We start from the raw sequence: 26,700 nt of genomic DNA, 5'->3' as shown, positions 1-26,700 counted from the left end.
CGTGTGGAACATTCTGTGAACGTGCTGCAAATATTCAATTGATTTTAATTTTGAATACCATACCAGTGATACAATCAGTGAAGTTGTCGCCTGCTGATGCGGTTGAATCAGAGTCAGTTTGTGCTTTACTTTCGAAACGACCGATCTCTGGCACACCCTGGCAAACCTATAGGATTTTATGAGAAGCTCAAAGAGAACGTCTGAGAAGGTGGAAGAAAACTAAGCTTTTCAGTAAAAAGGAATATCAGCGGGGAATATCAGCGGTGTAATTGAATCATGTTCAATATGATGAAATTATTTATTATTGTGTTGTATACATGTTTACTGTTCACCGGTAGAGTAGCTTCGAACAATAATGAAGAAGATGCCATAAGGTTTTTACAACAATATGATCAAAGAGCACAAGAAGAATTCTACAGGTGGAGTGAAGCAGCGTGGGTATATGAAAGTGATTTGACAGAAGAGAACAAGCAACTTTCGGTGAGTGTAGAACTTTTTAGCAAATGTGTGTAGGCCTATAGCTGGATTTGTTTCAGGGCCTGTATCCCATGTTAACTGAAGTTTGGTTAGTGTTTTGAGGAATATGATGCGCACGATTGCCCATGATGTTAAATACCGGCAAGTCCGGCAACTACGTCAAATGCCGCTATCATGCTATTGCAGTATCACATCAGGAAAAAGAAACAGAACCATATGCTAAAAGTATCTATAGAGCGATATAGCTCAAGGGCGGTCAAGACAGGATTTTAATGGAATGCAGGCCTCAGCTCAATTCTTTCTATAGGTTAGGTATGTGCTGATTTTATAATGTGTTGAACTGAAATTAACCCCACATTTTATATAACGATCTGACGTCGTTCGCCTCGTTCACCTGTACTATGGCATGGTTCAATGACCTCAATGCAACAATAGCTCCACAATAATTGACCTCAAGTTGTGTGGTATGAGTTTTTGTACCAAACACTTGTGCATTTGTATAGAAACATAGGAGCCAAAGAACTATTTCCCAACAGATGAGTATGTTTGCAATCTTACAGGACTGATCTTTACAGTGCAAATGTACGAAATTCCATCTGTTTCACGAAAATATAATAACAGGCGATCGCTGCCATAATGAAAAAACTAACATTGATCAGAGGCTCCGGAAGATTTTGAATATGGGGGGGGTCAAAATTTTGGCCTGCTCCGAGGCGCGAAACGCTGAAGGGGGTGGGTGGGGTATATCCCCTCCCGCGCGGAAGCTTTGAAATGCATTTTACCTCAGATTATTGGCGGGGCTCTAGGGTACTTGGGCCCCCTCACCAAAATTATTGAGGGGACCGGGCCCCCACAGGCCCCCCGGTTCCGGAGCCACTGTTGATGTCAATTTCTTACCCCCCCCCGGGCTTACCCCGAAACCGATGTCGATTTAATCCTGTATTAAATTAAATTGACAATTTGACATAACTAATTTAAACTGAAATAAAACCGACCGTATCTTACGAGGGTTGGTCAGTCGAAGTTGAAATGCATCTTGGCGTAAATCCTGTGGTAAATTCCCCCAATAGGACTATGTTGGTAAGGTGATATTTCTTATGGGGGATGTGCCAAATTTGTGCCAAAATTTGGCGGAGTAGGCCTATCACTGACCAAATTCAATTATATAGTATGCAGGGCCGGATTTACCTTGGGGGGCTGGGCCAGGCCAAACTTTGGGGGCCCCAAACTCGTTCAAGTGTCCAGTTTTGGTTTAGGTATAAGATCGATAGTGGTGGTGGGAAGAAAAATTTGGGGGCCCTGGGCCCGGGCCCATCTGGCCCAATGGTAAATCCGGCCCTGATAGTATGACCATGGTATGACCTAGAGATGAAAAGAGGTGTACATTTCCAAAAATCTCTGTACACTTCAATGGCAAAATTAGCAATTTGTCCACAATATACCACCTTTTGCGTTGTAGAAAAATTTTTATCGACAATTTAAATTTTTTTTTTATATATGTTATGAAAAAGAAAATGCTCTGTAAAATCACTCTTACGACGGGAATTCATATAACAATTAGTGGGTTTTTAGCGGGTTCGCCGTCGGACAAGTTTAGAACTGATGTGTCTAAAACTAAAACTAAACTTGTCCGACGGCGAACCCGCTAAAAACCCACTAATTGTTACTTTACCTTGTTATTTATGCTTAAAATGGACAGAAATCCTTCCCAACAATTATTTATTAATTATTAATTCAGCATTTAAAGGGCATCCGTACTTTTCTCAACAAAAAAGTTGAGATTTTTAATACCACTGGAAACCTCTGGCTACATAATGTTTATATATAAAAAAATTCTTGCAGATAAATTCGTTTAGCTAAAATATCGTCAAATTTGAATTACGTTCTGGAATCTGGTGTACCAGAACGAAATTGCAACAGTGGCCTATAGGGCAGTGTACAATTATAGGCCTACACATAATCATGCATAACTCGTAAGTTACGCAAAATCGGAATCAACTGAAATTTTGGGAATAAGCTTTTTTCGTGGATATCTAGTGAAAAAATGTCATAAAAAGACGGTCGGAGGATGCTTGGATCACGAAATACTCCTTTACTAACAATTTAAAAAAAATTAAAATTTGACGGAAATAGTAACATTTGGTTTTTTGTTTTGAAACTTGCTCACAAACACATGGTTTTTAACACATAAAAAATAATACGTTAAGAATTGATCATGGACACCAAACATTTTGTCAAACTAAAGGAAAGCTTTTAATACTTACATAATTTATCAGCTATTGCATGAAATCAGTTTTTAAATTAATGGCAGTGATCGCATTTCATAAAAATATACTACACAAAATGAATATACAAAGGTATTTCAGATTCCTGTCGGGGATTCGCAGGTCAGACAATTAATGTCATGTGGAGTAATGTGATGTGAGCTATTATTTAATTTTAATATCTTTCTTTATAAAGTTTCACGATTTTTATATATATTTTTGGCGTTTCTTCTTACCCAAATTTTTCCCAATTTGGTAGTATTGGTATATTGCCAATCATGAATCATTACAACCGCGTAGGTTTAAGGGCTGGGGTATGAACGTTTGGACAGTATTTATTTTGGGACATTAGAGCACATCAGACATATCGAATTGCATTCTGAATACGAAGAATGTCATTCTGATATCAAATAATTTTGATTTTTGAAATTCGCAATTTAATACACATTTTATGGCAAATCATTAAAATTGATATTTTTGATATTTAACAGTACTTGAAGTAAACTTTATAAATCTGATGATTTATACTTAAGGTGTATGTAGGTGGGATGAAAAGTCGACGATCAATTGAAAATTTTGACCTTTCGTATTGAAGATATGGATTTTTTTTCCAAAACACCAAAAAAATTAGGTCTTTTTGGGAAAAAATCCATATCTTCAATATGAAAGGTCAAAATTTTCAATTGACCGTCGGCTTTTCCTCCTGCTACATACACTTTAAGAACATATCATTAGATTTATATAATTTACTTCGAGGATTGTTATATATCAAAAATTTGAAAAATATCAAATTTTTATAATTTGTCATAAAATTTGTATTATATTGTGATTTTAAAATAATGAAAATTATTTGATATCAGAAAGACATGCTTCGTATTCAGAATGCAATTCGATAGGTCTGAGGTGCTCACATGTCCCACAAAAAATACTGTCGAAACGCAATAAACGCTCATTTTGGATCCCTTAAGGTGGGACTACACCCCTTGATAAATTTGTGACTATTTATGCATTTTTCCCAAAAAATAATAACACACTAGTAACAAAAGTTATCTAAATTATAGGGGCAATGAATCTAGTTACTACACTTTTCAGTGATTCAAGACAAGCGGTACGTTATTTATGATAAGAAAAGAGGTACCGCTAGAATGAACCTCATTTCATATAATTATAATGAACCAGGTGGTGTCTTGAATCCCTGAAATGTCAAGGAAGTAATTGGATTCCTTGCCCCTATAATATACATAACTTTTGTTACCAGTGTGTAGTTATTTTGTGAGAAAAATGCAAAATTTGTCACAAAATTTATCAGGGGGTGTAGTACCACCTTAGGCCTAGTACTAGTAGGACAAGTTGCAACAATTTGTTAGTCCGGATTAGACCAATCAAATTAAGGAAAATCAGGGCCTAACCCACCACTAATTGCAACAGAAACCATTTAATCACCATTCATTTCAGAAAAGTATATTAGAAAATATCAAAAATCCCCAAAAGTCCAAGTAGTGTAACAGTGCCTAATTTGCATAAATCCAAAATGGCCGCTTATGCAGGGGTGAAATTTCAAAGTTGGTCAAATCTTGTTTAAAATGTCTTGCTCTCATCATAAGGATACAGCAAAAGTATAGTTTGACCAGTCTCCGACATACAGTTCTTGAGTTATAGGCAAAAAGGTCAAAGGTCAAATTTTGGGTCCACAGTCGTTTACAATGGAAATATGCTCCAATTATAATCCAACTGGTCTCAAATTGTTTCTTTGGCAAAAATAAATCAAAATGAGAAAAATTGCATTGTTTTGGATGTTTTGCTACATAGGTAACATCACAAAATAGGTCAAGGTCAATACGGCTCTATGGAATTTGATATTCTTTACCATGTTACCAAGGTAACAAACCACCTGAGATATGGCAAACTATTCTTTTTATTAAATGCTTCTGCAAGCGTAACAATATGAGACCATTTTTTATCAAAATCGGAGAATTTTTCATTTTTTGGCCCCTGTAGGTCCAAATGTTGACATTTGACCTTTTGCCCTATAACTCAAGAAATGTGCATCGAAGATAAGTCAAACTATACTTTTTCTGAATCCTTATGATGAGAGGAATACATTGGTATGTTTTTTAGTAAGATTGGACCAAAGAAAATTCACCCCTGCATAAGTGGCCATTTCTGATTTATGCAAATTAGGCACTGTTCCACTACTTGGATTTTTGGGGACCTTTGATATGTTTTTGTGTTAGCTTTCGGGAGATGGACGCATGCAAAATGGATTCTGTTGCAATTTTTGGTGGGTGATTTTTTGATTGCCCTAGATGTCGATAGTTCAGTGTCATTTGATCATGTAGAAGAAGAAGATTGAAATCGGGGGAGGGTGGTGCTTATCGGGGATATGCGGCCGTGGTCGGATTTACCTTTTGAGGCTCCAAACTCACCGTGAGGAAGGCATGTGCACTCAAGTGGCCAAATTTTGGTTTATAAACACAGTTGCGGCAGAAGCATTCAATATAGAGGGAAACGAGTATTTGTTTCCCTTTTACTAGGACATTTGCGCTAATTGTTTATTCCTCAAATTTCTGTTGATTTTCAACCAGAAAGCCAAGAAAGATCCTTAATTTTGACTGTACGCAGCTCCAAAAGGCCTATTTTACTTGTTCGCAGTTCCAAAAAGACCCCCTTTAACCGGTGCGCAGCTCCAAAAAGACCCCCTTTAACCGGTGCGTCGTCAGCTCCAAAAGACCCACCACCATATTCCGAGGTCGAGGAGCATACCCACCAAAATTGTATGGTGCCCCCCCTTGATTTTGACTAATTGCAGCGGCATAAGACCCCCCCATTTATTTGTTCGCAGCTCCAAAAGCCCCCTTTTACCGGTATGCCGTTTTGAATCGCTGTTTGCACCCCCGGGCAGTTAACACAAATGACCATATGGGTATGCCCCTCCCCAAAGACACCCCTTTGGATTTCGCAGCTCCGAAAGACACCCTAAATCTGACCAAAATAGAACTCCGAAAGACCCTTGATTTTGATATTTTTAGCTCTAAATGACCTCTGAATTCCTCACATTTCTGGGTTTTTGCAGGCTATTTATAAAAAAAAGATCCTTGATTTTGACTGTAAGCAGCTCAAAAAAAAAACCCTTTACCTGTTCGCAGCTCCAAAAGACCCCCTGTTACTGGTACGCCGTCAGCTCTTACCCACCACCTCAAAATTCCGAGGGAGCATACCCACCAAATACATGAAAAATGTATGATGTGTCCCCGGTCCGCACATCCCGATCCCGTCACTTCAAACATCGAGTGCCCTGACATTAATATAACCATGTATTTTGTCATGGGGACGGGGGAACTGTACCTATTGATAGACATTCTTTATAATAACTGAATAATTTTGTTGATAGATCGAAGCTGATTTGGTAGTTAGTGAATTCTTAAAAGAAGTAAGACGTAATGCATCGGCGTTTGATCGAACCGGTTTCAGTTCGGATACGGTGCGGCAGCTTAAAAAGCTATTATACATTGGTGATGCGGCACTAGAAGACCCAAAAGACCTGGAAGACGTAAGTAAAATCTTTTTTTCCCTGCAAAATTTAGTAATTTACGATATTGAGAAATACCAAACCAAAACGTGCCAAATGAACACATACGAGCCGAAACATTACACCGTTCAATAACGCTAATATTGTTGTTGTTAGGCCTGGGTGTTGTTGTTGCTGCTGCTGTTGAAGTTGGAGTTGGAGTTGGGTGGTGGTGGTGGTGGTGGTGGTAGTGGTGGTGGTGGTGGTGGTGGTGGTGGTGGTGGTGATGGTGGTGTGTGCCCGGGTGTGTGGAGGTGTTGCTGGGTCGAGGCGGCGGTTGCTACATTGCTGCTGGTGGTGGTGTGTTTATGGTAATATAGCTATAGACTGGTGATGGTGATGGTGGTGGTGCACCACCACCATGGTGGCGCGCCGGTAGTGGCGGTACTTGTGTTGGCTAGCGGTAGTGGTGGCATGATATTGGTCTTGCGCGGTATTTGTCTTGGTTAGTGGGGTTGTTGTTGTTGTTGTTGTTGTTGTTGTCAAGTGTTGGTGGTGGTGGTGGTGGTGGTGTGTGTGTTGCAGGGTCGAGGCGGCGGTTACTCCACTGCTGCTGCTGGTGATGTGCATGTGGTAGTAGGAATGTGATGATGATGGTGGTGGCGGTAGTGGCGGTGCTTGTGCTGGCTGGCGGTAGTGGTGGTGGTAGTTTCGTTACGAAACGCTTGTAATTAAGTAAAATTTTGCTATTTGTAGCTATGATGCCATTTTGCTTGAATATTTCATTATTATACAGTTAACTACAATCATTTCTTCCATGCAAGAACGCTATTCCACAGGAAAAGTATGTCTCGAGAACAAATGCTTGGACCTGGAGCCTGGTAAGTTTAAGGGTAGAATACTCAAGAACCACAGGACCTACAAAAGTATATCTGTGATATTTGCATTCTTCTAAACACTCGCTATGAAATGATCAATGCAATATTTTGCCAAAGCTCACTACCATTCGCAACAGTTTAAAATAGTTGCTAACCTTTTGAGATTCGAAAACTATTCTTGATAATATATTATAAGGCTGTATCAAAATTATTGGTACTCTCCCTCTCCATTTTTCATAAGTTGTTTTATTCATGTTGCTGAAATGTATTTGCAATTTTGATGAAAAATTCAGATTTTTAACAATGTCAAGTTTAATAGGGTCTACACGAGGCAGTTTACATTATGGGAATAGCATATTCAGTGAAGATATTGTGCGCCGTTTAAGGGATCTAAAATGAGCGTTTATTACGTTTCGACAGTATTTTTTGTGGGACATGAGAGCACCTCAGACCTATCGAATTGCATTCTGAATACGAAGCATGTCTTTATGATATCAAATAATTTTCATTTTTGAAAATCACAATATAATACAAATTTTATGACAAATTATAAAATTTGATATTTTTCAAATTTTGATATATAACAGTCCTCGAAGTAAATTATATAAATCTAATGACATATTCTTAAAGTGTATGTAGCAGGGAGGAAAAGCCGACGGTCAATTGAAAATTTTGACCTTTCATATTGAAGATATGGATTTTTTTCCCCAAAAGACCTAATTTTTTTTGGGTGTTTTGGGGAAAAAATCCATATCTTCAATACGAAAGGTCAAAATTTTCAATTGATCGTCGGCTTTTCATCCCACCTACATACACTTTAAGCATAAATCATCAGATTGATAAAGTTTACTTCAAGTACTGTTAAATATCAAAAATATCAATTTTTAATGATTTGCCATAAAATATGTATTAAATTGCGAATTTCAAAAAATCAAAATTATTTGATATCAGAATGACATTCTTCGTATTCAGAATGCAATTCGATATGTCTGATGTGCTCTAATGTCCCAAAATAAATACTGTCCAAACGTTCATACCCAAGCCCTTAAGGAAGGTTCTCCACTAAAAACAATTATATTTGACAGAAAAATGTGTGTGAAATCAAGATGTGAAATCAGTGATGTATATCAGCGCTTCTTTGATGAATATCATAAGGGAATGGAGGGGTTTGAGGTTTGAATTGATCACAGATGAGGGAATTCTTGCGAGCATAAGTTAGGCGATCTAGTGTGAAGACATTCCAATCCCTACTTCCTTAACCAATGATACCTTTACTGACTTGTTGCCTGCCATGCTAACTCGTTTCTTCAGACCGGCACTTTCTTTGGCTGAAGAAGCCAAGTGTTAGTGTGGTTAATTATGAAGAACTTCAGTCCTGTTTAGAACCTTCCCTTGATGGGCAAGATCATTGAACGAGCTGCCATCGCGTCGCTCAACTTCATGTTCTACTTGAGAGACCTGTGAACCGTTAATCACTGAACATTTGCTTATATTTTCCCAATCGTGCCAGTAGTGTTTTATAGTTTGATACAATACAATACAATATACGGAATTTATATAGCGCCTTAGCATAAGTATGAACAAAGCGCGTTATAATGATTTTAAAAGTACAACTTAAACTACATCTTAGGCTACAATAAAAATGTACAACTTAATTACAAATAAAAAAAACTTAGTTTGGAAACAAATGGGTTTTTAGATTAGATTTAAAAGTGGCCAGACTAGGTGAAGTACGAAATGATCAGTTCGTAATCGGCGGGACTTGTTAGGCTTTTATAACTACGCCGAAAAGTAGACCGACATTAAGAGTGATATATTTGAGCTGTCTGATCTATACTTTGCATGTTAAAGAAAGTAGACAAAAATGACTTTCAATTGATAACATGTGATGCTTTTGGCGAAATGTCACAAAACAATTCTCAAAATAAAATATATTGATATCAATCCGCGATGTCATAAGGCCCGCCAATTACGAGCTGATCAAACTATAGTCAGTTTGTCGACGCTACCATGCACAGTGTTGAAACAGCAGTAATTTGAGATATCAGCGACTTCCTTGTACCTGTTGATGATCACGAAAATGCTGTGTTGGTGCTGCTTGATCATACTCATGTCAGGAGCATTGGATCATGAGATCTTTCTGATATGGAGTGACAGGGACAACTCGCAAATGGTTTACTTCTCAATTACCTTGACAACAGGCAGCAGTCATATTCATATTCATAATATTCATATTCATATTTATTTCCATAAAAATCATTACATTACATTACATCAAAAAATATACAAACACGATACATATGGAGGAAAAGGCTGGAAGACCAAAAAGGCATGAAAGTTAGTCTTTCCCTAAAATCAAATGAAATTAGCAAAAAAAAAACCAACTTTGCCAAACATACCCAAAAGACAAGACAAGGGACGGGGACGTGCTCGCGGAAAAGATTAATTATATTGAGAAATAAGTTGTTTGTTCAATTCATTGCGGAAATGTTTGACAGATTTTGAAGCTTTCAGATTTTTATCTAAAGAATTCCAAAGAATGGGACCTCTTGTACGTATGGCATGATCAGAAAACACTTTCTTATTTTTGGTTAACTTTAGGTCATTTACATATCTTGTCTTCATGTATGTCAGAACGTTTAGTAAAAATAATTATCAAATGAACAGGGCAGCTCATTTATGGAGTACCTGTACATGAATGTACCTAATTCCAGTGTGTACATATCTTCAACCTTTAATACGTTATAATTAGCAAACAATGGCGTTGTGTGATCTCTATAGTGACAGTTTGCCACAGTTCTTATAGTCAGTTATCATTGATGGGGTGGGGTCATGGCCCGGGGGGGGCACTCCAACTTTGGAGGTGACGCGTATGTAGGGCTGTTAAGACCCCCTTTTTCAGCATCGCTGTCACCCAAAGACCCCATATTTTTTTACGAACACATGCTCGCTCCGCGCTCTGTCACCCGAAGACCCCATATTTTTCCATTTGATCTGTCACCCAAAGACCCTTACAAGTTCAATTTGAACAGCAACTTTCATATATCACTGATTTTGTTACTTATTTTGAAAAAATGAAGAAATTTGAAGCCATTTAGAACTAGAAATTCGATTTTCGAGGTTTTTGTGGCACTGTTTTGGTTCTCACCCAAAGATTCCATTTAAAAAAAGGTCATGTTCTCACCCAATGACCCCATATTTTTTACATTTTGCTCTCACCGAATGCCAAAAATCATGCTCTCACCCAATGACCCCATATTTTTTACATGTTGCTCTCACCGAATGCCCCTTAGTGCGAAAGCGCCAGCCCTACACCTATATCCATTTCAAATTGAAGTGCCCCCCGGGGGTCATGGGGGGGGGGGGGTCATGGCAGAAGCGTTTACATTCGCGACTCCTACCAGTTTTGCTAAGCAACACAGCCAGTTTTGTTAAGCAACTCTGCTAATTCTGCCACCACCTTACATCACCACTGTATTGTGTACTGCTAATCAGCTGCAATGCCTCGAGACTGCAACAGACGTCAGTGTAATTAACTCGGGCCTTTCTCAAGGCCGGCATTGACAGTATTGTCTGCCTGAGGAATGGAAAAGCATGCGGACTGGATGATGTCTCTGTTGAACAGATGAAACACTTTGGACCGCGTACAAAGGAATGGCTCCTCCAGTTCTTCAATGAATGCATGCGCAGCCACAAAATCCCGAAGATCTGGCGACGGACACGAGTGATAGCACTCCTGAAACCAGGAAAGGACCCATCAGAGGCAAAGAGCTTCAGACCAATAGCTCTGCTATGCCATAGCTACAAGCTGTTTGAGAGGCTCATCCTGAACCGCCTTGCGTCACATGTAGATGGTCTACTGATCCCTGAACAAGCTGGCTTCCGCCCAGGGAAATCAACAACCAGCCAGCTGCTAAACCTCACCCAACACATTGAGGATGGATTTGAGAGAGGGCAGATCACAGGTGCTGTCTTCGTCGACCTTTCTGCAGCTTATGACACCGTCAACCATCGCCGGCTACTCGCCAAAGTGCTTGAGATGACTAAGGATGTTCAACTCACCAGGCTTCTACAAACCCTGCTCCAGAATAGAAGGTTCTTTGTTGAACTAGGAGGGAAGCGAAGCCGATGGCGCAGACAACGAAACGGACTCCCCCAAGGAAGTGTCCTAGCTCCTCTATACAACATCTATACTAACGACCAGCCAGTTGACAGCCAAACCAAGCGGTTTATAATATGCAGATGACTTGTGCGTAACCAGCCAGAGTACCAGCTTTGAGGTGATCGAAGACACTCTGACAGATACACTGACTGGACTAGGAGAGTACTACGACGAGAATCAACTGCGCGCAAACCCAGGGAAGACCCAGGTCTGTGCCTTCCACCTTATCAACAAGGAAGCCAAGCGACAGTTGAACATCACCTGGTCTGGTACCAAGCTCCCTTTCTGCCCTAAACCAGTGTACCTCGGGGTCACACTAGATCGATGCCTATCCTACAAGGCCCACGTGGAGAAGACCAAGGCCAAGGTCAGCACACGCAACAACATCTTGCGCAAACTTGCCAACACCAGATGGGGTGCTAGCCCAGATACCATCAGATCAACAGCACTGGCTTTGAGTTTCTCCACCGCGGAATACGCATGCCCTGCTTGGGAGAGATCATCACATGCTAGGAAGCTAGACTCTGCACTCAACGCAAGCTGCCGCTCCATCACAGGATGTCTAAGGCCTACCAACATGGACAAGGTCTACCTCTTGGCAGGTATCGCACCACCTGACATCCGGAGAGCTGTGGCAAGCAAAGAGGAACGCCGTAAACAGACCACGGACGTAAGACACCCCCTCTTCAACCACACACCACCAACCAGACGGTTGAAGTCAAGGAAAAGCTTCATCACAAGCACCCTCCCTCTGCAAACAACATCATCAGAGACTCGCACCCAGATGTGGAAAGAAAGGCTTTCATCTGAAGCAGCCACCACTGAGATGGGGATTCAACCCACAGAATCACTACCTCCAGGAGCAAAAGAAGTCTGGGCAAACTGGAGATGCCTTAACCGCCTCCGAACCGGTGTTGGGCGTTGCAAGGATACCCTTCACAAATGGGGATACATCAGTGGCCCGACCATGTGTGATTGTGGACAAGAGCCACAGACGATGCAGCATTTGCTGGAATGCCCGCTTTTGAAGATCCTGTGACGACAGACGATCTGGCGCAATTTTCTCAACGGGCACAAAAGTGTGTTTCTCAGTGGATAAGAACAGTTTGATGTAAGGACACGAAAGAAGAAGAAGATCATTGATGGTGAAACAGCAGACACAGTGACACGGGGCTGGGCGTACCACAGGGATCGGTTGTGAGTCCCGAAATGTTTGTTATTTACGCTGGTTTATATCATCAAAGTCACAATCTGTGCAGCATAACCTATGGTGATGACACACTGTTGGTTCTGATATATCTCGTCTACCTACCACCAAACCATTTGGAGTATCAACCTACAATGTGTGTACCATGTTATATCAGAAAAGGAAATCTGGTCAACTGCTTATGGGTTGTAATGACGCAAGCGTCGACATTTTTCCAAGAGCACCGCCTGAAAACATCATACCTCATCGAATTTGTTCAGATGACAAGAACTGGGTACTCATCTACAGCTCAGCTGCAGACCAAAGACTTGGAATTAGATCAAGATACATCTATAAGTGCCTACAAAGCATCAACTATATTCCATGGTAATCCTCGGCTAAATGTTATAGTTATCTATGTACTAACCATGCTAACCGAGTCAGTGGTGTAGCTGCCGGGGGAATAGGCAAAATTGCCTGTTTGGGCCCCCGTCCCCTAGTGCAAGGAAAAGGAGGAGAGAGAGGAAAAAAGAAGGGAGAGTGGAAGAGGAGGGGCAGAGAGATGGGGAACCCAGACGAGATGCGTCTATAACGCCGCCCCCCCCCCCCTGGGAAATTTGGTGGATTTGGGCCCCGCCCCACACAGGCTTGCCCCCCCCCCCTGGAAAAAATCCCAGCTACGTCGCTGAACCGAGTCCACCAGTGCAGCAAAAATGACGATTTCTACAGCTCCCTCACAGACCATCTGGAAAAGGTAAAGAGACATGACAAACATCTTGTTAGGCCTATTAGTGACTTCAATGCCCAAGACAGTCGCATGATATCTCTCCTAATGGTAATTGGACCGCATTGTTACTGTGGTGAAACATACTAGAATGGGGAGCGTCTGGTGAATCTTTGCCGAGAACTTAAATTTCGACCAGCGATCATATCCTTTCAAATTCAAGCAGTGTAAGTGGGTGAACTCATCGCGGAATTATATAGAGCCTACAAATCTATGAAGCTAATCTATAGATTCTGATTATCGCATACTCGTTGTACTACTTACTAGCACTTAGTCTTCGAACCACCAACGAGAAACCATGCAAGACCAACTTACAGATTGAGCTTTCAAACCGTTAAGTATTCCAGTGCGGCAATACCTCAACAGCTACTGTAATGTATTATGATCTGTTTGAGAAGGCTTACGGTTGGGAAGCGAAATCCCAGTGGAATGTTTATCGTGTCTGCTCATGTGCACAATGATTTTCATTACTTGTTCTAGCACAGTGTCATCGACCCTATATCTTCATGGCAGAAATCGCCATGGTAGGATGAATCCACAGCCACGATTGGCCATTTGGTTCAGACCTTTGAAGCTCTTTGAGACGAATAATTAGTCGAGGGACTTGACTAAGGCTATCACAATAGCCGGGTAATCGATCTTGGTTGTGCGTGAATAAGCTTGTATACCCCATTGAGGTCAATGGTCATCGACTTTTATACTGCCTAGTAGTGAGTGCAGCTGTACTACACGATGTAGTCCATACAGGACCAACGCAATATAAAATTAAAGTTTTGGTCCGATTTTGAGTTCAAAGCGCACGGCCAATTTTCAAAGCGCATTCTAGCGACCATCATATCTGTTCAACACGTATTTTCAAGTGTATGAGACCACATCTGGTTTCTTGAGAAAAATTCATTTACGGGAGATATTCATCATTTTCTAACCCGGTTTCCGAAGATTTTCGTCTGATATCAAAATCGTGCATAGCAATTCACGTGCATCGATCCCGTGTATTCATTTTAGTGTCTCTGCTGCACCAAATAATTATTAGCCAGGCGGTGTCGGTGTGTCTAGTACACTTTTGTTTCCCATTGATCCCTGTTGTTTTTGTAGGTTAAACTCTTTTTCTTTATAAAGGTATACATCAAAATTGAAAATAAAACATTAGCCACCGAGAAAGCTTTGCACTAAAGCTCCGAAAAAAACTTGAGCTTGACAATGTCATTCCCAATATCTTTTTATTCAGGTCTTGTTCGTGTAATGGCAAATTCTCGTAATTACGACGAACTCCATTGGGCGTGGCATGGTTGGCGTAAGGCGGTCAGTGGTTCTAAGGCTAAAGACGATTTCAAGGAATATGTCAGACTAAAGAACATGGCTGCCGCAGAAAATGGTAAGATATATATCGACGACCAGCATCACGGTCATTCTCTATCATCATCATCATCATCATCATCATCATCATCATCATCATCATCAAATGTTAATGTTATGCTATTTTTATAATCAGGGGCGTAACCAGACCTGACCTTCCGGGGGGGCAAGATTGTAAAATTTCCCAATTTCTGAACAAAATCGTAGTATTTATGTGCGAGCGGCTTGCCGCGAAGCATTAAACTGGTGGGGTCCAGGGGCCCGCCTTAGGGCCCCTGGTGGGGTCCAGGGGCAAAGCCGGCCGGCGGGGGTCAAGGGGGCGGATCCCCCTGAAGCTCCTGTTTTTTTGGCATATTAGAAGCTAAAAAATCAGTGTTTCAGAGAACAAATTTCACAATGAAGTAGTAGGACCCTATAGCTCTTCTTCCCTCTTTCTTTCCCTTTTCTCTTCCCCCTTCCCCTTTTCTCTTCTCCTTTCCTTTTTTTCTTCCTCTTTTTCTTTTCTTCTTTCCCTTTTTCTTCCCTCTTTTTCTCTTCTTTCCCTTTCTCTTCCCTCTTTTCTCTCCTTCTCCCCTTTTCCCTTCCCAATTTTTTTGCTCTTCTTCCCAGTTTTTTTTTGCCCGGGGGGGGGGCAGCTTTCCCCCCGGCCACCCCACTGGTTACGCCACTGTTTATAATTATTTTATCTCACAGATCAGCCGGATTCAGGTGCGTATTGGCGATCCTGGTACGAAGTAGACAATTTCGATAGTGAGGTCTTGAAGCTTTACAACGAGTTAAAACCATTCTATCAGCAACTTCACGCTTATGTACGCAGAAAACTCTATAATATTTATGGCAGTGAATACATCAATCTGCAAGGACCTATCCCGGCACACCTGTTTGGTAAAGTACAAGTTTGTTATTTCATCTTATCAGCAAGATAATTATTTTCAATTGAAACAGATTCATCAGGATCGTACATGATTCATCAGGACTGCACCAATGGTATAGCGCGGGCTGCAAATGAACACGTGTTAAAGGAAGTCTCCGGCAATCACAACATTATGCCTTATATGTCAGAAAAATAATTATCAATCACTAATCACGAATCACCTGGTTTTATTTAAACAAACTCATAGTGACCATAAAAACGAATAAAAACATCCGTGTCTCAACACACTATATTCAAAATTCCCGGGCGCCGAAATTGTCGAGTGCAATGACGTCCCAGTAATACAATGAGGATGACGACAATTGAGCACAAATAACCATTACGTCATTGCACTAAGACAATTTCGGCGCGGGGATTTTGAATATCGCGTGTTGAGAGCCGATCGTTTTTATTCATTTTTATGGTCAATATGAGTTTGTTTTACATAAAACCATGTGATTCGTGCTTGATAATTATTTTTCTAACATATTATTATTGCCGGAGACTCCCTTTAAATCCTCATACCCAACAGTGCGCCCGATCGTTGAGGTCTGAAATCATATCTATAAAATCATTATTAATGTTGCATATTTCACTTGTTTGAAGTGTGCACGCAATCAGTTAGCTTAAGGTGGTACTACACCCCTTGATAAATTTGTGACTATTTTTGCATTTTTCTCAAAAAATAATAAAACACTGGTAACAAAAGTTATGTATGTTATAGGGGCAAGGAATCCAGTTACTACACTGGAATTTCAGTGACTCAAGACAAGTAGTTATTGATTTATTGATCAAATATTGGTTTTCCCTCATTTTTGACTGTAACTCCACAACTGTTGTCTTTGCTGAAATTAATTTTCAGTGCAGTAGTTATAGTCCTTGCCCTTATAATATACATATCTTACTTGTCACCAATGCGCTATAATTTTTGAGAAAAATGCAAAAATAGGCACAAAATTGGCCATGGTGTGGTACCACCTTAAAACAATGAATTTCTCCACCCCATTATTTCGTAACACTAACAACCTAGACTCAGTCATTCATCCAATCCAAAAACGTATAATCCGCAAACAATGGCTAATTCTAAAGAGGTTCATGCTGATGTTGCTAGGTCATTTTACAATGCAATGTCACTAAGGATCAAACATCGCCGTTGGAATCTGAGGATTGCAAAAAGGACATGACGACTGGGGAATTATCATAACTACAATCTTGGGAAAAAGTACTTGGAACGCTTGGCACACTCTGCCGTAATTCCGTACATAATTTGTTATGATCATGGAAGTGACGTATATTGTGATTGGGAACAAACATGACATCTACAACAATGATTTACCCTTCCCCCTTCCCATCAATCAATGTTGGAGACATTGGAAAGCCGCTGAAGACATTGGCATTTCTCAACATTGTACGGGGGAAAGGGGTGACCGTTTTCCGTTATTTACACGCAAGCGTTCCAAGCCTTATTTCCAAGATTGTAGCTAGGGCATTCTAAACCGCGATTAAGCTATTTTCAAAATTGCAGCCCTAATGTGTGGTCCTGCCGCAATTTTGCTATTATCAAAAAGTAGCTATATAAGTTAAGACATTTAGATAATTTTACATGATTTTAATATGGAATTCACAATATATTTGTATGGTGCATTTTATTATAGGTAACATGTGGGCCCAAAGTTGGGTGAATTTACTTGATATCTGCCAGCCTTACTCGGATAAACCAAACATTGATATTACCCCAGTTCTTCAAGAAAAGGTATTATTGCATCAATTAAAATTCCTTCATTAAGAAAATATACTTGGTATGAATAGCACGAGATGAAAGAATTAGTGCCCAAACCAGGGTGATCAATATTTACGCATTTTACTTCACTCTTCGGCTCCAGCATCTTCAAATCCATCAACGCTTAATCTCGCTAAATCTCATGCAAGTTTCAGGTTGTCTTGAACAACCAATTTGCCTCTAAAATAATGTAGTACATGTATACCCATATGCTGTCAAAATGGTGCACCAAATGACTTCAAGTGGGGCTTCGTTTTATACAGGGCTATGATGCGCTCAGAATGTTTCAGGTGTCAGAAGAGTTCTTCGTATCACTAGGCTTAATACCAATGCCACAAGAGTTCTGGGATAAGTCAATTATTGAAAGACCTGAAGACAGAGACCTAGTATGTCACGCTTCCGCTTGGGATTTCTTCAATCAAAAGGATTTCAGGTGAGGTATAGGCCAATCGTATTCTGTTCCAATCTTTATCGCTTGTAATTGTATGTTTATCATTTTCGAACATATCCTATCGCTGGTTCAGCGGAATATTAGTATAATTTCAATACCCAGTTTACTATAATATACAGCCTGTCTCAAAAAAAAGTTGTGCAAGTGAAAAGCGCCCTCTTTGGCAATTAGAAAATACCGCTGTGGCATGATGCTTACATCAACGTCAAGGGCGTAGTCTTAGCTCTCAAATGCCGTTTGATCTGTTCAATTTGCTTGTTTCAATCTTGAGATATGTTCAGTTAACAACGAAATGGTAATATCACAATTGTGCCACTTTTACTAGGGAAGAGGGCTGTACATGTAAATCAATGATAGCTGATGTTAATGCGTCTAATGCACTTCCCGGCTTCGGGGCTCGTGCATAAGACGCATCAACATCAGCGCGTGTGCATTATTTTGTCTAATTTTTCTCTCCATCAAGTAATACTCGTTCATTAACCTATAAGTGTGCAATATTTTGTTGTCTTTTAACATGTCTTGAGTGACAAAGAGAACAGTATTTACCATCTAAAAATTTAATCTTAAAATCATTGACATGCACATGTAGTTAAGTTTACAGCAGAATGTGAATATTTGTTTATCTTTTAATCTTTTTTAAGTGGAAAAAGAGAATCATTATATCTGTATCATGATAACAAAGTAAAGACAGTAAAAACAATTTTGTTGTGTTATTTATGCATATTTTTGATTTCTCAAAGGAACTCTTGATAAACGTGACATGAGGCTTTCACTGATTTACATGTACCTCCTTAGTAAAAGTGGCACAATTGTGATTTTACCCTTTCGTTTTAGTTTTCCATAATATTACAGTGTAAACTGATAAACGCACACAATTTGTTTACGGCAATTACACGCACTTTACAAATTGCAGAATCAAGCAATGTACTGATATCACACAGGATTCTTTCGTCACAATACACCATGAGATGGGCCACATACAATATTACCTCCAGTACAAAGATCAACCTGCTGTGTATAGGGATGGTGCTAATCCTGGATTCCATGAAGCTGTTGGTGATGTCTTAGCTTTATCTGTATCTACCCCTAAACACCTGCAAGATGTCGGTCTGCTTGATGATGTTGTCGATGATCCAGGTAAGATATTATAGTTGTAACACTCATAGTGACAGCTATATATTGTATCCCCCCCCCCCCACCTTTGCGCTCGTTCAACATGTCAGGAGTTCGAAAGTGATCCTACATGCAGGACTGACCAGCTATGGACAGGCACTGTTACGTGGTTCCAAGATTTCCAAGATAGTCTAACAGACCCATTTGATACACGTGCTTTCACTTTTTAGGTAGTTTTATTTACTGACTTGTACGCTATTTTGTATCACCACATTTTTAAACAAAACCCTGATTGAAAAGCTTAATCCTAATTAGTAGTATACGGTAGCCTCATCAGCATGCAAAGTTAAAGAGCTTGCTGTATTATTTAAGGATATTTATGTTAAAAGCTGATACTATTAAACAGGGGACCAACATGACCATGGAGAATTCGAACGTATGTTGCTGTCTTCAGGGTGTAGTCCGGCTGCCAAACTCAATGTTGCCACAGAATAACACAGTTTTGTTTTTGATGGATATTGCTTCTCAAGACCACCAACTTCAAACATAAGTTTACTGGAACTCTGTCAGCATTGAGCATAACTCCAGAAGAGAATGTCTCTTTTCAAAAGCATTTGAGCAATTTGAATTTTGACCTCTGTGTGAACTTTGACCAGCCATATCTCAAAATGCTCAATGCTGACAGAGTTCCAGTAAACTTATTTTAGAAGTTGGTGGTCTTGAGAAGCATTATCTATCAAAAACAAAACTATGGACACCAAAACAACGTCATACCCACTGGCAGCCGGACTAGTGGGGGACGGAGCATGAACGGAGAAGAAATTATTGTGCAAAATCGCCTAAAAATTCGTGAAACCGGCCTTTGTTGTCGCCAACTTACAGTATTGTTTTATTGTTTGTTTGTTGTGATTCTCCTTTCATTTGAATGAAATTGATTTGAATTGATTGGATGTTTTACAGAGGGTGATATAAATTACCTGATGCAAATCGCTCTTGACAAGCTTGCTTTCTTCCCATTTGCCATTTTGATGGATCAATGGAGATGGGGTGTGTTTGATGGAAGTACTCCAGAATCACGATACAACGAAGAGTGGTGGAAACTTAGGTAAATATGTAGTTCCTTCAGTATTTGGTTTATATATGTAAATCAGAAAACCTGATGTACAGTTTGAAAGGTTGTTCGGGCTTTTAGTGTGATATGGAATAAGGAGACGAAAGGTCCAACGATATCCTTTCGTCCACACACTAGCAGAGCAAGCAGTTATATCAATCACTAAGTCGGTTTGATCATGATCCATTTGCTGCTGATAACAGTGATTATGGACGAAATGGTCGAACTCGGCTATGAACGAACACCAAGCAATTACAATGTAAATCCATTGTTTGATGACTTTGATCATAAGGATTAGCGATATGTGAGTGGACACTACGAATGAGCCGTAAACTAGACAAATTGTATTCTGAGTACAGTGTGAAATGTGCGTGAAGGTCAATTCCGTGCGACAAGTATCTCATCAAACACTTTTTAAACCAATCAATAATCCTATTGCTGAAGAGGATAATACCTACCTATTTCTATAGAATAGTTCGTGTCTTTGTTTGCTTTAGCTAAATCCTGTTCAAGTGGTGGATAACAAAGCATTGTATTTTGTCTAGGTATGTATAATCAACAATTAACAATGATAGGACATTCCTGAACCTTGTTGACTTGAGGATGATTTGAAATGAGCGCCAATTATGACTGTTTGATATTTATTACCAGAAATGTGGAAAAAGAGACACATGTAAAACCGATAAAAGGTACAATTTTGTTGAAGGAACAGAGTTCAACAAACCATAACCCCGCTTCTGGATATCGTTTGAAGTCAAATGATATACCATTTTAATGCTTATGATATATATTTTCTAAACACGAAATAAAACCAAATTGACCGGGGCCGACTTTACGGCTGATTTGTGGTGTCCAGTCACATATTTGTTATTTTTCCATTCGAATGTCAACCATCTGTATATTTTTGTTTCCACAAAAAGTGACAAATCACCGAAATCAGGTGTGAATGACCAGTCTATACAAAAATACTGTATAAATTTGAGCTCTATTCATGTAGTGTCCAAATACCCGTACAATTCAAATTTATCTTCGAGACCAATATGCTTGGCTATAAGTACCCGTACAATTCAAATTCATCTTCGAGACCAATATGATTGGCTATAAGTACCCGTACAATTCAAATTCATCTTCGAGACCAATATGATTGGCTATAAGTACCCGTACAATTCAAATTCATCTTCGAGACCAATATGATTGGCTATAAGTACCCGTACAATTCAAATTTATCTTCGAGACCAATATGATTTGCTATTTTTGATGTTAATTGAAACCAATTCTCGTTTCGTTTCGTTCTCGGATTGCTATTATGTAATATGGAATATATAATATCATTGTACATGTATATGGACAAGTTTTAAATCCCCCGAGACTTTTAATATGTTACATGATACATGTTACTGGTAGACAATTTTGTTTTACACACTTGGTCCAATTTACAATGTCAATCATTGTTGCGTTCGGCACATTGGCTCATTATGGAAGAAAAGGTACGGTTTTGAAAGCTGCCCCTTAATCCTTTCAACTCTCATAACGTCTAAACTGTATATTACATTCTGCATGCTTTGGGAGAGTTGAATGGATCAAAGGGCAACTTTCAAAATTACATCTTTTCTTACATAATGAGCTATTGTGGCTGAAGCAACAATGTGTGGCATTGTAAATTGGACCAGTCAATCAAAATAGGCTACCAATAATTAATTGTTCATATTTGTAAATTGTGTCACAACCTTTTGATTCATTTTAAAAAGCCTTAGGAATGTTAGGGGAACTTGTGGACCCTTTGTAATAAGTGTAAATACGTATATGGATGGTTGTAAAGTCAATTCCAAAACGATGGCACAAACCTCTCTGCCTGAATCACATCTGATATGCAAAGTAAGCAACCGCAGAAATAGGCCTTGAGTTTGAAACACCATGCATGCTAAAGGATGATCAAGCATTACAATACAAGTACCACAACTACACCTGTTTACTATTATTTTCAGATTATTTTATCAAGGTATCATTCCGCCAACTGTAAGATCTGAGATGGATTTCGATCCTGCAGCTAAATATCACATTTCAGCTGATGTGCCGTACATCAGGTAAACAATAGTGTGACTTTGAGTGGAGTGTTTTGGGGTGTGGGGGAGTGAACCGGCAAAAACAGTCCATGCATTAGAACATCAATCACAGGGTAACACCAATAAAAGGCTGCTACTGTTAGGCCTATTCATTATATCCGAGAACCCAACCAGCTACCAGTAACAGAGTAATTTTGGACAAAATTAAATCCACCTTTCTAGAAAACTTCAAAAAAAATACAGAGTGTGTTGCAAATATGATTTTGAATTCAGGAATCATTATCCAATTTTTTGTTTACAAAATGAAAGGAAAAATGCGTAATAAATATGTTTTGGAATATAATATTTGTCATTACTATGTGTGTGATGGGTGTGTGTTTGTACATGCATATATAGCCAGGGGGGTTAATCATGTGAAGAATGCAGCTTCTTGTAGTACAACGACATTTTTAGCTTTAATAAAAAGTGGACATAATTACATCCAAAATTAAAGAATTCAATGTTAAGTCTGGAACTCGCTGCTGTCATGTTCAATCTGCCGCTGAAATCTTCAAAGATTGAAGTCATTTTGCAACTGCATGCATGGGGGCTGTAACCCAGCAGGCAGCGGTAGTTGAAGCAATATCAAAAAGAAGAGAGTGTGCGGGGGGCGGTGGGGTTTGTGGGTGTTTGAGTGGGGTCGGTTGGGAGTCCTAATAAGTGGTAAAGCTCCATTCAGCATTGCAAATGTGAAGCATGGAAGTCCGTATAAGATTGTTGATTTTTGATTTGAACAACAACTCAAATAAGTGAAGTAATTGCGTATGAAGACTTACGTTATAAATGTAACATTAAATAAAGGTCCAGATTTCTGTACCTGTAGAGAAAAGACCACTATGAAAATAGGAATACAAAAATTTTGTCGTTGCAGGTATTTTATAAGCCACGTTCTACAGTTCCAGTTTCATGAGGCTTTGTGCAATGCATCAGGTCATACAGGTCCATTGCTGAAATGTGACATCTATCGATCAGAGACTGCAGGCAAATTGCTAGGGTAAGAATACAATGAAGGAACTTAAACATTGGTATAATTTGGGGGCTACGCATGTGGGACCTAACTCTATTCCTATCATTTATTGGCCATGTTGATATACACTTTGCCCGCATTACTTGTTCTCGTTCATTCAACATTGCGCAAGATTATGCGAGGAAATGAGCTTTTTTTATAAGAACAATTACGGACTCGAGAGCCTCAAACGACTGGCCTCAAAATGTAGTTGTACGTTAATTGTATTCTTATATTAATCAGAGATATGCTAGCGCTGGGGTCCAGCGTACCTTGGCCAGAAGCAATGGAGAGAATCACCGGACAGAGAGAAATTAGCGCTTTACCACTGGTTAAATACTTCCAGCCACTATTGGACTTCTTGGAGAAGGAAAACAGAGCAAACGACGACACTATTGGATGGTCTGATACAGAATGGATGCCATCTGGTAAGTATATGCTTCCTTAAACCTGTACATGGTGCAGTCGGCAGGAGCTTCACACTGGGATTTTAAACAACCTCATCTGGCAGAACACAATTCTTTAACCCCAATATGCTTGCACATTCATAAAATGACCTCTAGATACGTTGGAAACACAAACTCATACTGTAGAACTTGAGCTATGATTGTTCTATGTATATCACTGAATTATGCCATTGGACATGAAACCAGAATAGCCCATAGTCACGAATGTCTGAGGTAATGCATACAGGAAGGAAGGTTTTTGAAAGTGTACGCAGTACACGGCGCCAGGTACGTAACTTCAGTAGGCTATTGTATGGGTGTGGGGTGAAAGTTGAGAAGATAGAATGCATAAAGCCGTTTAATCTTGTAACTGTTTGTTGTTATACTAAGGGGATATCGCAGACAGTACAAACTATTCTTTTTGAACCCCTAAGCTAGGCGATCGTGCAAAGAGTAGAAATTCGAAATACAGTTGAGGGCGCCCTTGTGAGCAAATCGCATATTATTGCTTTACAATTAGGACTATAATGTGCGTGAATGAATACCTTTTATCTTCCAAGTTGAATACCGAGTTGTTTATTTTATACCTTTGTTTTCAGCTCCATCTGAATGGACCGGTAGCGCCGTGTCATCCAACAATGCCTCTCTTGTCACAATCTTCATTACGTGTATCTTCTATTTGATATATACATGATGAATAACAATATTATACTCATCATCCTTTACCAAACTATCCGAAATGTCAATATTACTGTAGTCACATTATATAAATTATAGTGTCATAATGGTTACATCAACCATCGATCATGTTACCGTCTTAATTATTACTTATACGAGTATAATAGTGTAGAGTGTTTATAAGCTCCATTCCCAATATTTAGGTGTAATTGTACACAGCACAATCGGATCACTCCAATCGTAGCTTTAGAAGAAAGATTAAGTTGATTTAAAAAAAATGGAGTTTATATTGTAGTTATATGTTAATTTTCCAATACAACTTATTTGATATCAACAGATAATTTAACTAAAATATGAGTAAAAGGGGTTTCTACAATGTTTTAGTTTAAGTGATAATAATACAACTAAGCAGAACTATAGTAACTATTATAATAATAGTATTGAATTCAATGCTTTGTTGCTCTTGCTCCCACTCTTTACTTTTTGTTAACAATTTCTGCGTTGCCATATTTTTGTCTCTGCCAAATTCATTCTCAGAAGTGGTAGTTTCAAACATGTTTACAATACCTTTGTTATCTAATAAGAGATCAATTCAAAACTCAACCGCCGATTTCCGACGGAAACCGCCCAGAAACGGCGGTCAACCGGCTGTCGAGTTTTTATTTGATCCTTATTGCTATACATTCTAACAAAAAAACATGGAATTTCAATAAGGTAATTTACACTTTTTTAAATCATCGAGCGTGGCAAAATAAAGCCCGTGTTTAGCAATGTCCAAGGGGAAAAAAAGAAGTGGCACTTCTGCAAAAATGTAGGCATATTCCTCCATTAGCTTCCATTTACTGAAATTACTGTAGTATTTGGAATATTATTTGGTTAATATGTGCATTTGTTATTTTATTTATCATTCGGATCACGACCAGTGTTGCTGTGAAAAGCTAAAATCATCAGAAGGTTCATCAGAAACACGAGTTATTTGCTTAAAAGTCATGTCGAAGTTATGTCAGTACCAGCAGTTGCCTTTTCACTCGCTATAGACCTATTCCCGCTAATACTCTTAGATCCAATCGATGATCCCATTGATTCTTTTTTGACTCGTTTGGAGCGATAATCCGAAATCGCCGATAGTAGGGTGTATAAGAAAGGATTTAGTGATGAATTAATTGGCAAAATAAATACTACGGACCAGATGTACATGACTAAGGGAATCACAACAAGATGCGTTTGGGAGAGGATCCCCATGATAATCACTGGGAACCAGCAAAGAAAATCCGTACCGATTACGGCCGCCATTTTGATGGCCATTTTGATTTCTTCTCTGTTGCTTTGTTTACGAGCAGCACTTTTTGCAGACTTTTTAACGTAAACAAAAATAGTGACGTAGGACATGAATATTATGAGAAAACAAACCAAATTAAGTCCAAGAAATATCGCGATGGAAAAATACCAAGCCGGCTTCGAATCTGACGGAATAGGGATGTCAAAGTTATTGTCAGATAACTGATTGCCAACGGTGCTTACTTCTATTTGGAAACTACTGGGTCGTGTGATAAGGGGCAACCCAACACATACATCTGATAAGTCGTAGTAATCTGAATCGGGACCAGCGAGTAAAGTAGGTGCAAGAGCTAAGGCAATGGATGCCATCCACAGAATGCACAAAGTCACCTTGGATGAAAACCCTCGTAGTTGTAGTTGGCTAAATGGGAAGGCTACACTTAGACATCTATCTAGACTAATAAGCGTGATAATGAAGACAGATGCTTCGCTCGACAGAAGTGCCAGAAAACTTGCTATCTTACAGACAACACCTGATCTCCATTGTTCAGAATAATTGAAATAATCGTTACCATAATAGAGATCTGCAGATGCAATAATCAACATATAGATCCCCATAAGAGAATCAGACGCCCCTAAATTTGCGATGAATAACCGCTGTTTGGTAGCACTTACAGATGCGGGGGTTTCTCTGAGACGCATTGCTATGACAAATAGATTACCCACTACAGCACTGATACCAAGTATCCACATGGTAACGCGTAGGAATGGAATTTGCATCAGGCTTCCACATGTAAACAGTGGCGGCTGTGGTTCCAACGTGGTGCAGTCCATGAGGTTGTCGAAATGACAGCATAGTCTGTGATCATCAACAAATCTGTAGAATAATGACACACGTTTCATGTTGAATTATGAACATGTGCATTTAAGATATTTGTTCATTAAAATTAGCATACTCCTAAATTTGTTAGCGTTAATTTTTGTTCAATGAGCAAGAAACTTGTTTTAGGGTTCATTAGCATATCACATTCCTACTTGCAGATCTAACACTCAACATTCCCAAAGTTTCTTAAAATGTTGAGAAAGATATCAAATTTCGCTTAATATGAAACAGAAAACACTTACAGTAATCTTATAGCGAGTAAGGGCGTAAACACATTGTTCTCAACTTGAAGTTCTCCAATACTATTTGCAGAAGCCCCTCGAA

At 39.3% G+C, this 26,700-nt stretch overlaps 2 protein-coding genes across 2 annotated transcripts; one reads left to right on the top strand and one right to left on the bottom strand.

Moving 5' to 3' along the window:
* On the top strand, positions 1-26,456 carry LOC140151352 (angiotensin-converting enzyme-like). The gene is made up of 13 exons (XM_072173666.1): positions 1-480; positions 6,133-6,291; positions 7,046-7,130; positions 14,488-14,634; positions 15,309-15,500; positions 17,184-17,281; positions 17,572-17,741; positions 18,673-18,896; positions 19,833-19,977; positions 21,969-22,067; positions 22,957-23,079; positions 23,335-23,519; positions 24,137-26,456. Exons 1-13 carry the CDS (start codon positions 277-279, stop codon positions 24,229-24,231), a joined length of 1,926 nt encoding a protein of 641 aa, XP_072029767.1. The 5' UTR covers positions 1-276; the 3' UTR covers positions 24,232-26,456.
* On the bottom strand, positions 25,203-26,327 carry LOC140151361 (G-protein coupled receptor GRL101-like). The gene has a single exon (XM_072173676.1). The coding sequence runs from the start codon at positions 26,325-26,327 to the stop codon at positions 25,203-25,205; it is 1,125 nt and encodes a 374-aa protein (XP_072029777.1).
* Positions 26,457-26,700: the final 244 nt, after the last annotated feature.

Source organism: Amphiura filiformis, chromosome 1, assembly GCF_039555335.1.
Source record: "Amphiura filiformis chromosome 1, Afil_fr2py, whole genome shotgun sequence".
NCBI classification, from domain to species: domain Eukaryota; kingdom Metazoa; phylum Echinodermata; class Ophiuroidea; order Amphilepidida; family Amphiuridae; genus Amphiura; species Amphiura filiformis.
The sequence above is the reverse complement of the archived record's forward strand: the minus strand, read 5'-3'. Positions and strand labels throughout refer to the sequence as shown.